The sequence below is a fragment of the Nematolebias whitei genome, chromosome 18 (genome assembly GCF_014905685.2).
Source record: "Nematolebias whitei isolate Nwh7 chromosome 18, NemWhi1, whole genome shotgun sequence".
NCBI classification, from domain to species: Eukaryota; Metazoa; Chordata; class Actinopteri; order Cyprinodontiformes; family Rivulidae; genus Nematolebias; species Nematolebias whitei.
The window spans coordinates 5630666-5647027 of NC_056515.1; the positions used below are offsets into that span (position 1 = coordinate 5630666).

Here is a 16362-nt window from a genome sequence, read left to right on the forward strand (position 1 = left end):
AGCAGCAAACTGGTTGATCCACTCTGAGAAGGTGCTATTTAAGAGACCGAGCTGAAAACAGCACCTCAGACTGAAGAAGTCTCTCGGACGAGAGACGAAACGTTTCTACATTTTTTGTTGTTTTTCTTTGTTTTGGGTTTTTTTTTTAATGTCCAGAGGACCAGATTTAACTTTTTTAAATAATATTAATTCTGTTAAGGCACTAAGAACAGAATGTGTCATGGAACAAGCCGACACATCACGTAAATAAAAGCGAATAAATGAACAGGGTGTTGACCACGCGGCCGCAGTACAAATATCCAGCATTGACATACCATTATGCAAAGCAGTCAAAGATGCAATACCTCTGGTTGAGTGTGCCCTGAGGTTGTCAGGAGGCTCTAAATCTGATGCTCTGTAGGCTTCAGAAATGGCCTTACACAGCCAGTGTGACAGGCGCTGGGTGGATAGCGGGTGACCTGCAGATGCATCTCTATAGTGCACAAACAAATGTTGAGTCTGACGCAATGCCACCGTGCATGCTACGTAACACGTCAATGCACGTACAGGGCAGAGAAGATGGAAAGATGCTTCTTCTTCTGAAACAGGCCTGCGTCTCTGTATACCTTTTAAAAAATGCTTCATCAGCGGATGATTAAAAGCCGTTCTGTCCCCGAAACCTTCGTGACAAGAAGAGATGGTTGCAGCGTACGTTTTAATCATGCTGAACGCCAGATTTCTGTCCATCAGCTGCTGTAGAAAGGACAGCACGCCACCTAGTGGACATGAGGTGGCCTCTACACCTTTCTCCGTACACCAGTGCTGAAAAGCTGTCCACTTTGATGTGTACAGCGCTGTGGTGGAGGCAGCACGTGAATCCTGGATCGTGTGCACTACATCTTGGGAGAGACCCATCCTCTCTAAATGGATCCGCTCAGCGGCCAGACCCAAAGGTGCTTGCCTATTTCTGGGTAACTCCTGATCGCTCCTCCCGCCTGGAGGAGAGCGTCCTCCCTCCACGGCAGTTTCCACGGGCGCCCTGATAACTGGCGTCGTAGAATTGGGAACTACGGGGTGTTCATGGGCTCGGGAGCCACCAGGAGGGCTGTCAGTCCCTCCTCCTGAACTCGGTTCAGAAACCGTGATATCAGAGGGAGTGGGGGAAATGCATAAAGAAGCATTTTGGGCCATGGACTGTGAGCAAACGCAACCACCCCTAGCGGTGGTTCGTCTCGTGGGCTCCGTGAGAACCATAGTTGACACTGAGCGTTCTCTCGTGTGGCAAACAGGTCTACGGCCGCTTTGCCAAATTTCTGCCACGTCTGAGCCATCAGCTCTGGATGGAGGGTCCAGTCCCTGTGACACGGACCACCCCTGGACATCACATCCGCCCCCCTGTTCAGAACACCGGGGATGTACACTGCTCTGATGGAGAGCAGATTTTGGTGTGCCCAAAACAGCAGCCGTCTCGCAATGTGTAACATTTGGGCTGAGCGCACACCCCCCTGCCGGTTTATGTATGCTGCAGTCACCTTGTTGTCTGTGTGAATCAGAACATGTTGATTCCGCAGCACAGGAGCAAAGTGTTGAATCACATTCAAAACCGTGCAACATTCCAAAACATTTACATGAGCTGCTGTGTGGGGTGGCCACAACGCCCGCACAGCTCGAGACATGCATGTGCCTACCCAACCTGACAGGGATGCGTCTGTGAAGACTGACACGTGTGACGTAGGTCTGCTGATGGGAACTCCCTCCGACAGAACAAGAGGGTTTCCCCAGTGTCTCAGGTCACTTCTCACGGAGGGGGGCACAACGGTCAACCGTCTCTTCTGCCTCACCGGATCCATACGCAAATGAGCGAACCACCTCTGGAGACATCGCATGTGGAGTAAGCCCAACGGGATCACCGTATGAGCCGACGACATCGTTCTTAACAACTTCATGACAGAAAAGGCTGTTACCACTCTGCCTGGTTTCACGTGGCGGAGCTGGTCCTTTAGAGCTTCGGTTCTCGGCTGAGATAAGCGAGCCCTCATAGTGACCGAGTTTAGCTCCACTCCCAAGTAAATGATCGTCTGGGCTGGGAGAACTGAACTATTTTCCCAGTTTATGGAGAAGCCCAGATTTGCAGGTGTGACGTCAGCGTCTGAGTTTGCGCTGCTGCCTCCTGTCTGGAAAGGGTCAGCAGCAACAGATCGTCCAGATAAAACAGAATTCTCATCCCTGCTCTGTGTAGCGGCTGCAGAGCCAACTCCACGCATTTTGAAAACGTGTGTGGCACGAGGGAATACCCCATAACGCAAGTCTGTTGTACTGATACTGGATCCCTTGAAAGGAGAAGCGCATGAACTTTCTGTGCTTTGGAATGATCGGGATGTGGAAGTAGGCGTCTTTCAGATTGATGGAGGTAAACCAGTCGTTTTGCTGAATGTTGTCTAACAATTGTCTAGTTGTCAACATGTGAAATTGTCTCTCCATGATCGATTTGTTGAAAATTGACAAATCCAAGATGGGTCTCATCTCTCCGGTCTGTTTTGGGAGCAGGAAGTAACGAGAGTAGAACCCTGTTTTCCTCTCCTTCTGGAACCCTGGAAATTAAATTTTTCATTTGGGGAGCGAATGCGCATTTCCGTGCTGCGTCATGTTTTTTACGGATGCCAACCGATTTACAGCCTCTACCGCCGTCATGTGCTGCGAAGGCGTGCTCCGAGCGACCTAAGGTGAGGCTTTCTCGAAAGGATGAGGGGAGGCGCGCGTGCCCTTGGCCATGTGGTGCTGCTTCGGCGAAGGCTGCCGCAGGGGCACGCGTTTGTCACCGCTGCGGTCAGAGGAGGCAGCGCACAGCTTGGGCTGAGAGCGAGGTTTCCCACTGGACTCGGTCTGCTGAAAACATTCACTTTTGGCTGTGTCACACGCGCCTTTTGTGTGTTTTTTTGAGCTGCGGTGATTTTAAAAAAACCTGTTTGAAGGACACCGGCTTGTTTTGTGTGGAGGATGTGTGAGGAGAAGCCGCTGTGAGGTCATCCGAACTGACAGACAGGCTGAATGATGTTTACGTTTTATTTCAAAGCTCGAACCATCATTGTGCACACACATCCTCCGCAAGGAGTCATTTTTTGAATCTTCTCCCCTGTGGGCCCTGCGTCTGGTTGTTCCAGGGCAGCGCCTGTTGGCTGTTTGGCAGTCTCTGGGGAAACGCTGTACCGCTGGATGCCGGGATGAGGAGGGCTGTTCTCTGACGGGAGGGGCCGGCGGCGGAGCGAGAAGAGGCTGCTGCAGCTGTGGCGCATCTTTGCTGCTGTCTTTGGCCACATCGCTCTCTCCAGCAGGCGGGGGGGGGAGGAGTGCGACTTGACCAGATGGCGCACAGTCTCCGACACCTCCTCCGACTTCTTCGAGTTCTCGAGCATGGCCTTGAAGTTGGCTCCGAACAGCTCGCCCGTCGTGATGGGGCCCTCCAACAAGTCTTTCTGCAGCTTTTCCGGCAGGGAGGGGAAGTGACGGAGCCAGGTGGATCGCTGAACCATTGTCATCCAGGCTGCGATGCGAGACAGGCAGATGGCAGAAGAGGCGCACAGGTTCAGGATGACGTCAGACGCCTTGCAGAGGGAGCTCTTCGTCTCCTCAGGCAGGTCTGTTCCTTCCAGCCTCTTTGAAATACTGTATGCTAGCAGCGCAACATTATTGTTCGCTGCTGCCACCTGGAACGCACACTGGTGAGCTCGGTTGGAGAGTGATGTCACCGTCTGGTCATGGTTCCCCGGAGGCACAGGACGCTGGTCCAACCTGGACATCTTTGCTCTGAGAGCCTCCACCAGGCTTGGCTCCGGGGGGGACCGAGGGAAAACTCCGCTCAGTAAACCCCACCACTCTGGTGATGGGCGCCAATGTGGAAACCGGCGCTCTCAGTCTACCAGGTCCGGCTGCAGCCTCGTTCCAGGACGTCACTGCTGGGAAACGAGGCCAGATGGGGTCAGGGCGGCGAGCATCTGCTCGGCCCCCCTCGTCCCAACACCATGCTCTCCAGGAGGGAGTGAGCAGCGGAGCTTGCTGCTGACGTTGCCTGTCCCAGAGGAACCATCCGATTCGCTCCGAGAGCCGGCGTTGAAAAAAATCAATGGCGTCATCCAGCGAACAGTCCCCCGCCACGGAGAGGCACTCCTCGACGTTAGCCTTGAACAAGGCTGCTCGCCTCTGCCTCTCCTCCGGGGGAAGGAGATCACAGAGGTGGCAGGAGGAAGCAAGGTCGGCGTGTCGGGGACCCAGGCATCCTTCGCAGATGTCATGCCGGTCAAAACTCAGCATGTAGCCGGTCTTGCAGGACGGACACAGGCGGATGTCGTTGGTGCTGGACATTGTCTAGTTGAAGCTCAGTGCTATACGCTTGCTGAAGAAAAATGGGAGCCGATTACCCGCTCTTAAATTAATTTATATGGACCGGGTGGGGCCCACACAACAGGTGGGCGTGGACTAATTTTTTCAGTGCAATGCTTTGCATGACGGGATAAACCCACCAGCGACAGCCTTAAAAGGCGAAGCCTATACAAAATAGAAGCCATGTTCTCCGAATTAAAGTTGAGAGGCACCATCTAGCCATTCATATGTTCACAGTTCAAAAGTCTGCCTCTCTGAAGATATGGGAGTGCATTAGTGACTTTGGCATGGACACATCTAACACATCTGGAAAAACACTATCAATGCAGAAAAGTGTATACAGGTTTTAAAACAATATGTGCTCCCATCCAGATGAGGTCTTTTTCAGGGAAGACCTTATGCAAGACCATAATAACCTCATACTGCCTCCATTACAGCAGCGTGGCTGTGCAGCAAGAGTTTGTGTGAAACTGGTTGCCTGCAGTCTAGACTTGATCAATTGAAAATATGTGTTGCATCATCAAACAAAAATCAGCAAAGAGGAGGACAACATTCCCCTCCAAAAGCTCTAACTGCTCTCCTCAGCTCCCAGATGTTAAACGATGGGATCTTCACAGTGAGAAACATGAGAATTGTGAATAAAACAATTAGCAAATCATTGCATTCTTTTTTATTTACATTTTACACAATGCCCTAATCGGTGCTGTATTTACCAAGGACAGATTATGAGCGTGTTTTCCCTCCTTTCTTTAACTCCTTGTTAACTCAGGCCCCGTGCCTGTGCTGTGGCAGAGCGGCTGTGGAGTGCCAAAGATGTGACGGACATTGGTGATGCCTTCAACAGACTCTCTGTGCACCGCTGCCGTTTGGTGGAGTAAGTACTGAGTCTGCAAACAATGTAATTATGCAACACTTGTGTTATAACATCGTTGTTTCCTCTCTGTAAGGCGTGGAATCCCAGTTCAGCCACTGTTCACCAGTTATTGTCCGAAAGAATACAAAGGTCTCTGAGAACAAGAGAGGCTGACCTGGGGACAGAAAAGGGAAGAACGTTTGCACACAATCAACCCCAGGTTTGGGTTTTAAAAGAAAATCTAACGATAAGCTGCCTTCTCGGAGCTTGCACTGATTTAAAGCTGATTATTGTTGTAACTCTTGATTTCATGTTGTCATATCAAAGAGATAATTTTATGAATACTTTGTATTTTCATGACTGTTTCTAAAAAATTGTGAATAAAATTCACGAAACTTCTCCAGAGGTTTTGAATATTTTTCAAAAATGTTGCATATTGTTCATTGCACTGTTTACCAAAGTTTTAAATAAAGATGTCATGCAGTCTGTTAGCAGAGTATTAGCTGGGGATGACTTTTAATTTTCAACCTGGTAAACTGACCTTTTCAGTCATCTGTCCAGTGGTTCACAGTGGCAGCTGGTGGAATTTCCACCAGTGGGGGCTAGAACTCCGAAATAGACATGTACCAAACTATATGGGGAGTGGTGGCGCAGAGGTTAGAGAAGGTGGGCCTTTGATCGGAAGATCGCCGGTTCGAGCCCCGGTACCGACATCAAAAATGTGGGTGGGATAGGTCAAGCACCCACACCTGCCCCCACCTTCATTCGCGCCACTCTGGGCCCTTGAGCAAGACTCTTAACCCCCATCTGCTCCCTAAACAGGTCTCTCTTGAAAATGAGTTCTCGTGGCTCACTGAGACTACCTGTATAAATAAAGGGTAAATGAAATAAATAAATAAATAAATATATATATATATATATATATATATATATGTGTTCAAGACATTCCGCACACATCACACTCATCGGTTGACTCATCGGTTGACTCACGTCTGCGCGCTTTATTAACTCATTCATTACCTGTGTAAACAATACATTAATGGCACAATTATATGGTAATAATGGCACATTAATGATGACTGCCGTTAGTAGGCCTGTCACAATAAATCAATTAATCACATGATAAATGAAAATTATCCACCTCATTTTTATTTATCTGCTTTATCGTTTCTTTGTGTCTCTCTTTCTACTGAAGACACTGGATGACAAAAGGCTCAACTCCAGTGCTCTTCACTGACCCCTCCCTTTCTCTTTTCTCTTTAAAATCTGTTTTAACGATCCAAAATCCTGTTTTTGGATCGTTAAAAGCAACTAAGCTGAGAAGCTAAGCTACGAGCTAAGCTAACAGGCCGACCTCGGGGAAAAAGCCTCCGTCTTGTCAAAGCTCCAAAAATTCACGGTTGAAACCTGTGCCTTAGTGTAAAAAGTTTTTCTCTGCAAAAAGAAACTGAGAACTTGTTTACTGATTTTTTATTAAAAGCTTTGTGTGGAAAATGCTAAAGAGCTCAAACCACACGAGCTTCTGCCATTTTGAGAAGCAAACAGAGACAGCCCATGTCACGTCAAGGGGCCTCCTTCCTATTTTTCTTAGACACGCTGCTTGCTCCCTCACTATCCATCCTTTGGTTCAAACAGTCTTATACTGTCATCCAGTGGCCAAAAAAAGGTGTGACATGCAAAACAAATTAACCAACATTTCTTCTTAAATTTGACAATTGCTACTAATAATGATTAATTATTGTCATATTTCAAACAATATCATTTGTTCCTGTAAAGTGCCCTGAGACAACTTGTTGTGATTTGGCACTATATAAATAAACTGAATTGAATTTGTTGCAATAATTTCTGAGACAATAAATCAGCCAGCAAAATTTGTTATTGTGACAGGTCTAGCCGTTAGAATTTTCCACGTCGCTTGAGGTGGTGGTCCACGCCAGTCCTCTCATTTCTACACAGGACCCCAGCTGGCTTCAACAAACCCAGCGCCGAATGCAACTATCTGCCTGATCAAAATTAATGCTGCGCTTCTTTTAAATGTGCTGCTGTCTGACAGCTAAATAATAATTATTTCATACTGTACATAGCCTGGTTGTGTCTGTCACTGCACGATCTGTTCCGGGACATAAAATAAATAAATCTGTACCGGGACGGCAGGACCAGAAGCATGATCCATACAGTGCGCTGGTACTCAGGGTGTTTGAGTAGTGCGCCCAGAATCTTCCTGTCTCTTGTAACAAAGAAGAGCTAACTTTGCATGTCCAACTTTTAATGAGAGTCTATGTGCTAGTGCTCCCAGGGCGGAAATGCGTCACCACATCAAAGACAATGTTTTTGAAAGAAACAACTCATCATTAACTATAAAATATTTATCTTACACAACTAAAAAAAATACATATATTTCTGAATATTTTTATTTTATTATTTCATTTTTATTTAATTTTTTTAAGTCTTCAATGTAATATGGTGAGTGGTGTCAGTGGTGGGGAGGCACCCTAGCGCCCTCTGTTGAGCAGCCGCCACTGGTGGTTCTTGAGATATTTGCTCAGGCATGACTGACACATTTCATGGCAGCAGGAGATAATAATCATACCAGTACAGAAATGAAGCGGCTAATTATTTGTCATAATAGTTCTGTGTTCAAACCCCTCCAGAGTGTTCAGAGGTCTGAGGTTCACAGAAAGTCTCAGTTGCAGAAGCGTCTGAGGATCACAGCAGACCAGACATCTTTTTTAGCAGTGAGTTCTGGTCCTGAGGGTTCATGGCCTCGTAGGTGTCCAGCTCCAGTGAGAAGGTAGCATTGCCAGAGGTCAAAGTTCGCAGCTTGGTTGAGTAGCCCTTTAATGTGTGAAACATGTGAAGAGGAAATGTTTAAAAAAATAAACCCAAAATACACACATCTATAACTGAACCGTCTGAGCGTCCTCTCACCATCGTCTCTGCTAAGGGCACAGTAGCCAGCAGCACCTTGTTGTCATGGCGACTCTGGATGTTTCGGATCGTCCCTCGTCTTTGGGCCAAGTCCCCCAGCACAGAGCTGAGGTGTTCCTCGAGCACAATCACCTCAAGGGACATCACTGGTTCCAGGACCTGGCCGCCTGCGAGGCTCAGTGCCTGAATCCAAAATAACAACTCTGGAGTGTTTTTATGACAATGCTGATTAAGCATTCATATTGTTTTTTTCTTCCAATCTAACTACTTCTGCATACTTCAAATATTTTTAGCTTTTAGCTAGCCTTACGCAGTTTTAGCTGAATATAGCTCATTTAAGATTTTCTATTACCAACTTCTTACCTAAATTCTTGCTAACATTACAATTTTTAACATTTGGCTATTTTTGTTGCATTTAGTTTTTAGATAGTATTATGTTCATTTTAGCTCGCATTTTGCAATTTTTATTAGGACTGGGTACCTTTCTAAAAAAAATTGGTATCGGTACCGGTGTCGGTACCTTCACTTCGGTGTCGGTTCCTGGACGGTTCTTTTTTCAGTATCAATTTTGTAATTACTATTAATTCTAACAAGAATAAAATTACGTTACACATTACAGTACAAATTGTGAGTTTTATTTTTTAACTTTGGTATTTCTATTCCAAGCAGTTTTCTTACATAAAAATAAACAAATAATTTCCAGTTAAAAAAATAACAGTTGCAAACAACAAGTGACATGTCAGTGTCTAATGCTCACTGCTACACACTGAGGACCTTTTCACTTAAAAGTTTTTCTTCAGAAACAACATGTCTGCTTTCTCTGGACACAAACAAGCCCCCTCCTGGCTGATGGTGTCTCCAGCAGTAGAAAATGTTCACTCTTGAGAGTGTAGATGATAATTGTTGCACACACAGATCCCTGGTTGTCAGTTTGATAGCACTGACATATTGACCCCCACATTCCACCAGCAGATCACTGGATTCACTGAGGTTAGGGTTGATGCAGACATCTGCACCTCTGTGTCTCTGCCTGAATCTTCTCTGGGGTTTAGGGCTCTGATCATCTCCCTAATTAACATTAGAACAAAACATCAACAATAACATGGTTGTGTTATTATTGCTCAAAAACATTATCTAGGCTGAGAGATAAAAGCTTAACTGGTCAACAACATCCTTTACAGTTTAATTTACCTCCATCATGGAGCCTCCACTGTAGAAAAGACAGCAAACTTTAACAACAAAGTTTGTGACTGTCCTGTGGCCCCCACCTCACTTTTCTTTTGACTGCCTCTGTCCTCGTCACATCAGGGTCAGAACCTCCTGTGAGGAGAACATTAACATTAACAAACTGAACTTTTTCAGTGAACATTAGCTGAACTGTTTAAGCAGCTGATTCGATGGATGAGCACATTTTTACAAGCTTTATCTGTTAGTGTCAATCTTTAGTTAGCTTCTGAGTTTAGCTAGCTACGTAGATAAAATAAATTTACACACCAATATCTTAAAGTTAGCGTCACATGGATCCTAGTTTAACTCTCAGCGATGTACATGTTAAGCTGCAGTAACGTTAACAAACGTAAACTCACCAGCTGAAACACAGGCACAGCTCCATCCTCGGAGTTCTTTGATGAAGAGGAGTCGGACCGTAGAGATGATGAATCAGGCCGTTCAACACTCACAGGCTGACTTTAATGCTGAGAGGAGGAGGAGGGGAGGCTGCTGTCTTTCTTCTTGCAGAAAAACACGGAGCAACTTTCTGCTTGCAAGCAGAAAGTTGCGTGTGTTGTCGAATGACTTCGACAACACACGTGCTGCACACGTGAACCCCGTCTGTGGGCGTAACCATCACCACAGGCATACAAGCTGTAGGGCAGCTCAATACAGCTCTGGGTGTAAACACGTAGTCTGTTTGTCGTATGTCTGGTGTTGTACCTGTCTGCGTGCTGAAACCACGTGACACGTTACAGCCAATACCGAAACTTGACACCGAAAAAAGAGTGACGTTTCAATCCATACACCGACCGGTGCAGTTCGGTCGGTGCTATAAAAGAACCTCGGTTCGGTACTCAGCCCTAATTTTTAGTAGTATCTTGCTAGTTTTGTTTTTTATTTAATTCTGCGTTTTTAGGCTTTAAAATGCATTTTTCTAGTTTTATTTAAATCTTAAAGGAGGAGAACCTTTAATGGTTTTACCTTTAACATGCAACGAGACACACAGGCGGACACCATGGTAGGAGATGTCCCTGGTTCCGTGGCAACATGGCGGATCAGTGTGGACACACCCTGTACAGGATATCCCAGCAGCGGGCCTGAATATTTATATATAAAAAAAAGTACCAAAGATCAGACTTTAAGCAACAAAAGACAGGTTAATCTTACACTCATATAAAAGACTTGAGACAAGTTCAGTCTTTAAATTCAAACATTGAATGTAAACCAGTTGGATGTTTGTAACGCTCATGTTATTGATCAAACCATGTCCACAAGGAGCAGCCACTGCTTCTGACTGCTGTGACCTTTTCTTCAGTCTACTGCCAACTGGCAATACCTGGAACTGAATATCCAGTGGATGCGCAAATACACACGGGCAAGTAATAAATGTTCTCTTCATTGGATAGAAAAAGTTTGGCCTTGTCAGTGTCTGTGTCTATTCTGACATAAAGATATTGAGCTAACAGCAAGCCTAATGCAAACAGAACTAAATGTTGACGTTGCTCCAGAACAAAGCTCCACCTGACGAGTTTTTTTTGCTCCAAATATACACCTTCTGAACATTTCTGGTGTTGAAAAGTAGGACGTTGATTTTAATAATACTGTAAGTGGCGTCAGTTTTACCTTGAAGGTATGAGCTGTGCACTCCATTCTGCATAGCCTCTTTCATTTCTGTTGACAGCTGTGTCTCCAGCTCCTCTGTAAGTGCTGAGTCACACGAGGAGTCGTCTGCAGGCCTGACTGTCAGCTGCACCGTCACAACGTGCCGTCTCTCCCCCACTGTCCGATCCAGAGTTTCTGCAGCAAAAATCAAAAAACGAAGCAGATGCTTCTAGCTGACAAGTGTAATCACTGAAAAGTATCAACCTAAACCGGACAGTGGTACCTGTAGTTGAAACCTCATGAAGAACGGTCTCTCTGTAGGCCACCTGCAGCGGTCCCAGGTGAGTCTCGATGCCATACTCTCTTCTAATTCGATCATGGATGATTTCGATGTGCAGCTCTCCCATCCCACACAGGATGGTCTGAGGATGGAGAAGATAGCGTGGCAGACACTCCACTAAAACGTATTCCTAATCCTAACTAACTCGATGACATGATTACCTGACCAGAATCGGGGTCATCTCGGACTTTTAGACTGGGGTCTTCCCTCTGGAGGCAGCGGAGGGCATTTTCCAGATCTTTTAGTGAAACAAACATAAATAATCCAGTGTTTGAAGCGCAGCAGAAGCAGACTATAAATAGATTTAGGACTGTTCCCACTGGAACTGACCCGCCTGTTTGGCCAAGGTGGGAGGTTCTATGGTGCAGAAGAAGACAGGATCAGGGACTTCCACTCCAGAGAGGATGATGTTGTCTCGATCTCCACAGCCTGTCTCTGTTTGACGCTCATCTTGGGCTCTGCCAGCTGCAACTGCTGCTGATGCTTTGGATGAAACGATGGTGTCTCCTGTGACTGTCTGAGGTAAGAAAACGCGCAGAACTTCAGAAAACACAAAATGTTTAAGGTATAAAAAGTGTGGAGTTGAACGTCTTTCAAACTTCAGTGCTGGGCCATAAACCATTTTTATATTTCGATATTTGTGAAATTTTAAAATTCTACAAATCCTTTGCAGGTGTACACATGATTAATTTATAGTTTTGTGGAAGGAGCTGATTTTTAAAAAAAATAGAAAATCTAATTTATGAAATGTTTGAGCTTTTTGAAATGCTAAAAACACCCGTTTTCTCTGGCTTTTAACACACTGTGATTTGATTTACTAGTTTATTGTTCTGTGTTTGTATGTTGTTCTTTTGATGCCTTTATTATTTTTTCAACATTATCATTTTTATTTTTTCCATTAAATTACTGCCATTGATTTGTACTGTTCAGCACTTTGGTAACAGCTGCTGTTTTAAATGTGCTTTATAAATAAAGTTGACTTGACAGTGATTACAGTTGGAAGTTTCAGATCAAAGTTAAAAATTAAAAGTAAAGATTGAAAAGGGCTCCTTTTAGATTATTTATTTATTTATTTGGAAACCATAATATGAAAAGTGAAAAGTTTGTAAAATGCAGTTTTGAATAAAGCAGAGTGTTTTAGAACTATCAACGCTTCACGTTACGTTGCATTACTTTTAATTCTCTGTTTGTGTCGTACAGACGTTTGAACGTATGCAGTCGTGCTAAAAAGAAAGTGCACTTTCTTTCAGCTCTACAATTTTACATAACAGCATAATAAAGATGAGTTGGTCTTTACTAGGCAGCTAACAATCTGCCCAGGAGTGGACGTCCAGCAAAATTACCCCAAAGTCAGACTGTAACCATCAGAGAAATTACTAAAAAATTAAAAACTAAATAAAAAACGGGCTTCATCCCAGTTTTTAAAGGCCTCAAGATAATCAAAGTAAAAGGTCATGACTGGCCAATCAGAAAAAGATTGACCATGGCTTGTTTGGGAGGGTTCAATGAAAATTCCCTCTAATGTGAACATGGCAGCACGACTTGAGTTTGTAAAGTTTCATCTGACAGAACCACGTGACTTTTGAAACAATCGTTTTTGAACAAATGAGACCAAAGTTGAGATGTTAGTGAAATATTACATCAACATTTCATTTCATATTTGTGAATAAAAGCATAATATGACTGCTTGCAAACAAGGACATTTCATTTGGACTGCTGAATCATGGACTGAGCAAAAGAGCAGCTAAAGATTGTAAAGCTCCTATTCAGTTTTCTGTTCTGGGATTTATGCATGCTTGGACTCAGAGGTCCAAAACTGCATGGGTCACCAGCCCCTGAAGTACTTATACACATACTTTAGACTTTTGCCACAGCTTCTCCTGACATTTTGTACTCGATTGAACTTGTGACCAACAATAGCATTTAATCAATCACCAGAAACAAAAACAGTTATTTTATTTACTTCTTGAGTTCACTATTATTTCAGATAAATCTACACAAGGTTTACCAATAATGCACAACAGCACCTTTGAAAAACAAACAAACATACAAACAATAAACAAACAGACACAGCATATCAGCATAAACACATGAACCAACTGTTGCCCCGGCTCAGCCCAAGTCCAGACCTCAACCTGACTGAAATGATGTGACGGGACCTGAAAGGAGCTGAGCAGAAATAAATGTCTGTAAACTTCAATGAACTGCAGTGTTCCCAACCCTGGTCCTTGAGGAACACCATCCTGCATGTTTTAGTTGTTTCTCTGCTCCAACACACCTGATTCAGTGATTTAATTACTTCCTCAAGTTCTGCAGAAGCCAATCATTCAAATCAGGTGTGTCAAAGCAGGGAAACAACTAAAACATAGGTAATTTAATGTACATGTAAATAAATGTACTTCATTTCTAGATTGACTTCTTTATGTGCAAAGCTACAATTGATTGCCAAATATCCTGATGCATGCTCAATAATCCAGGTAGAAAAATCTAAAAAAAAGTTAAGTCGGGTCCTCTGGACGTTCAAAAAACAAACAAAAAAACTTTTTTTTGAACATCCAGAGGACCTGACTTAACTTTTTTTAGATGATTGCCAAATAATTTAATGAGTTTTTGTATTAATAGCCAATCATTGAACAAAAATTATTTATTTGTATTTGCAGGAAGGTCATTAAAGAAAAATATTATTGTAGAATATAAACTAAAAATATGGAATGATGTGAAAGATCAATTGAAAATCTTTTTTAACATGACATCATAAAGAGAACAAAAATATTAGAAGAACATGGTAAACATTAAGGGTTGATTTTGCATTATGGGTTTGTCTTCGAAGAATGTCCAAACAAAGACGGCCATATGTATTTTGTGGTTTTATAAATAGGAAAAGGAGTTGTATTTACTTTTTTCTTTGGTCCTGCTGCTTTTTTTAATTATTATTGTGGACCGACTGTTGATATTTACACTTTTAAATCAATAAATAACTAAATGAGGTTAAGGCTTTATGTCCTACCTGCTTCAGTCCTACAGTTAGTGCAATGTTTCCTGCGGTCATTGAAGGGATCTCTACATGCTGATCTGCAAAAGGTACCAGCAGTCGACTCATCCTCTCACTGGAAGCACAAAGTCTGTCAGTTTGCTTTAAGTTAACAGGGTTGTGAAGGTCATGTGACTGAAACAACTTACGTGCTGCTCCTGTTCAGGTTGTAGATGGCTGTCTGTGGTTTCAGAGTACCTGAGTATACCCTGAGGAAAACTAGAGGACCACGCTGTTTGTCATGAAGAACCTTGAAGGCCAGCGCACACAAGTCATCTTTGTACCACCGTCTGTCAGATTATGAACAACAAGCAACATTTATGCTGCAGCGAACATGATCAAACCTATTTTTCTCCTTGATGAGTGAAAGCTCCTGATAGCAGCCATGAGGGCCGAATTCAACATCTTTTAAAGTACCGTAACTTTAAATTGAATGCAAAAAAAATCTCTTCCTGTAAGCTACAAACTAGAAGTGATGCAGAAAGTTTCCATCTTATGACAAACACAGAGGAAGTAGCAGTTTGGGTGATGTAGATTCAAAGGTTTACTCACACCAGATCATGGTGCCGTTCGTTCGGAGCAGGCAGGTACGCAGTGATGGCGTCTAGGAGAGGCTGCACACCTTTGTTTCTCAGCGCGCTGCCGCAGAGCACAGGGACTCCTTTACGAGCCAAAGTGAGTCGTCGCACCGCCTCTTGGAGCTGGAAACATTTAGCGACGGCAGCTTTGTGTGTTCACTGTGATGTACACCATTATTGTCTGGTTAGAAGCAATAAATGACTCACTCTGATGGAAGGAACTGCATCGAAATGATCACTAAAACTGGTCAGCAGCAGCTCAGCAAATTCATCGTCCAGATCAGCAAGCTGTGACGTCAACCAGAAGCACAAAGTAAATGTTTTATTGAATAAAGGCCGAGCACTCACTGAAGGAACACTTGTCCATTACTGCTTAGTTTTGTTTTAAACTTCTTAGTTTAAATGCAAATCAAATTAGTTTGATGCAGTTTAGATCAAAACTTAACAATAAGGTCATCTAAGTTCTATTTCCTCCCTCCTGACCGCCAGAGGGTGGTGCTGAAAGCACTTCCCTTCGCGCATGTGCTGTTCGAGTAATAATACCAACGGAGTCACAGGTGTGACACGGATGACCAATCAGAGGCTATATAGCCCAACGTCATCCGCAGCTCTGCTCCTCCTTATTTCTTCTCGCGCGTGGTTCAATTCAGGGCTTCAGCCCTTTGGACCTTTTTTGAACTTTTTACCGTCGTTGGAAGCCCGATTGCCCGTCGGCGGGAGTAGTGTGTTCGCCCTCCTAGGGGCTGCAACGGTTTAACCCTGTTCAAAGGTATTTTCTGCTGATTCGTTGGGGACTACGGCGGTTTCCGCCTCTCCCAACTTACAGCGTCTGACTACTATGTGTGATTCAACACTGGTGAGTAGTGTTTTTTTCTTATACTTTACTGTTGGTTAGCGGTAGCGTTTGCTCCACTCCCGTTTGTTGGGCGGCCTCCAACCGCGTGGTCAGTTGGACTGTGCTCCGACGTTGTTTATGACTACTATGTGTGTGATTTAACACTGGTAAGTAGTGTTTTGCTTATATTTTGCTATTGGTTAGCGGTAGCATTCGCTCCGCTCCTGTTTACTGGAGGCCTCCAACCGCGTGGTCGGTTGGACTGTGCTCTGAAGTTTGCTTATTACGTAGCCAGCTGAGTTCCTGGCCTTGTTTTCATTGGTGAAGGCTAGCGTTTTTCGCACCCTCTCCCGGTCATTTTCTCCAACCTCATAGATTGTTGGACTGAGCTAGCGGTGCTAGCCTCTCTGAGTTCTAGCCTTGTCTTTAATTGGTGAAGGCGAGCGTTCGCGCCCCCTCTCCCAATTGTCTCCCAATTGTCCTCTTTTACCAGCTGAGCTAGCGGTGTTAGCCTCACTGAGTTCTGGCCTTATTTTAATTGGTGAAGGAAAGCGTTGGCACCCCTCTTCCAATTGTTCTCTTTTACCAGCTGAGCTAGCGATGCTAGCCTCTCTGAGTTCTGGCCTT

General features: G+C 44.3%; 1 protein-coding gene across 1 annotated transcript in view; it reads right to left on the minus strand.

Moving 5' to 3' along the window:
* Window positions 1-7642: 7642 nt before the first annotated feature.
* gfm2 (GTP dependent ribosome recycling factor mitochondrial 2) overlaps window positions 7643-16362 on the minus strand; it is a 34587-nt gene continuing 25867 nt past the window's right edge. Inside the window, exons 11-21 of the mRNA XM_037692435.1 lie at window positions 15108-15188; window positions 14875-15023; window positions 14472-14612; window positions 14299-14398; window positions 11622-11808; window positions 11453-11529; window positions 11235-11373; window positions 10973-11146; window positions 10331-10446; window positions 8138-8320; window positions 7643-8044 (exon numbers count right to left, since the gene is read on the minus strand). Of these exons, the coding sequence (XP_037548363.1) occupies window positions 7916-8044; window positions 8138-8320; window positions 10331-10446; window positions 10973-11146; window positions 11235-11373; window positions 11453-11529; window positions 11622-11808; window positions 14299-14398; window positions 14472-14612; window positions 14875-15023; window positions 15108-15188 (1476 nt within the window). The 3' untranslated portion in view covers window positions 7643-7915. The remainder of the gene's footprint in view (window positions 8045-8137; window positions 8321-10330; window positions 10447-10972; window positions 11147-11234; window positions 11374-11452; window positions 11530-11621; window positions 11809-14298; window positions 14399-14471; window positions 14613-14874; window positions 15024-15107; window positions 15189-16362) is intronic.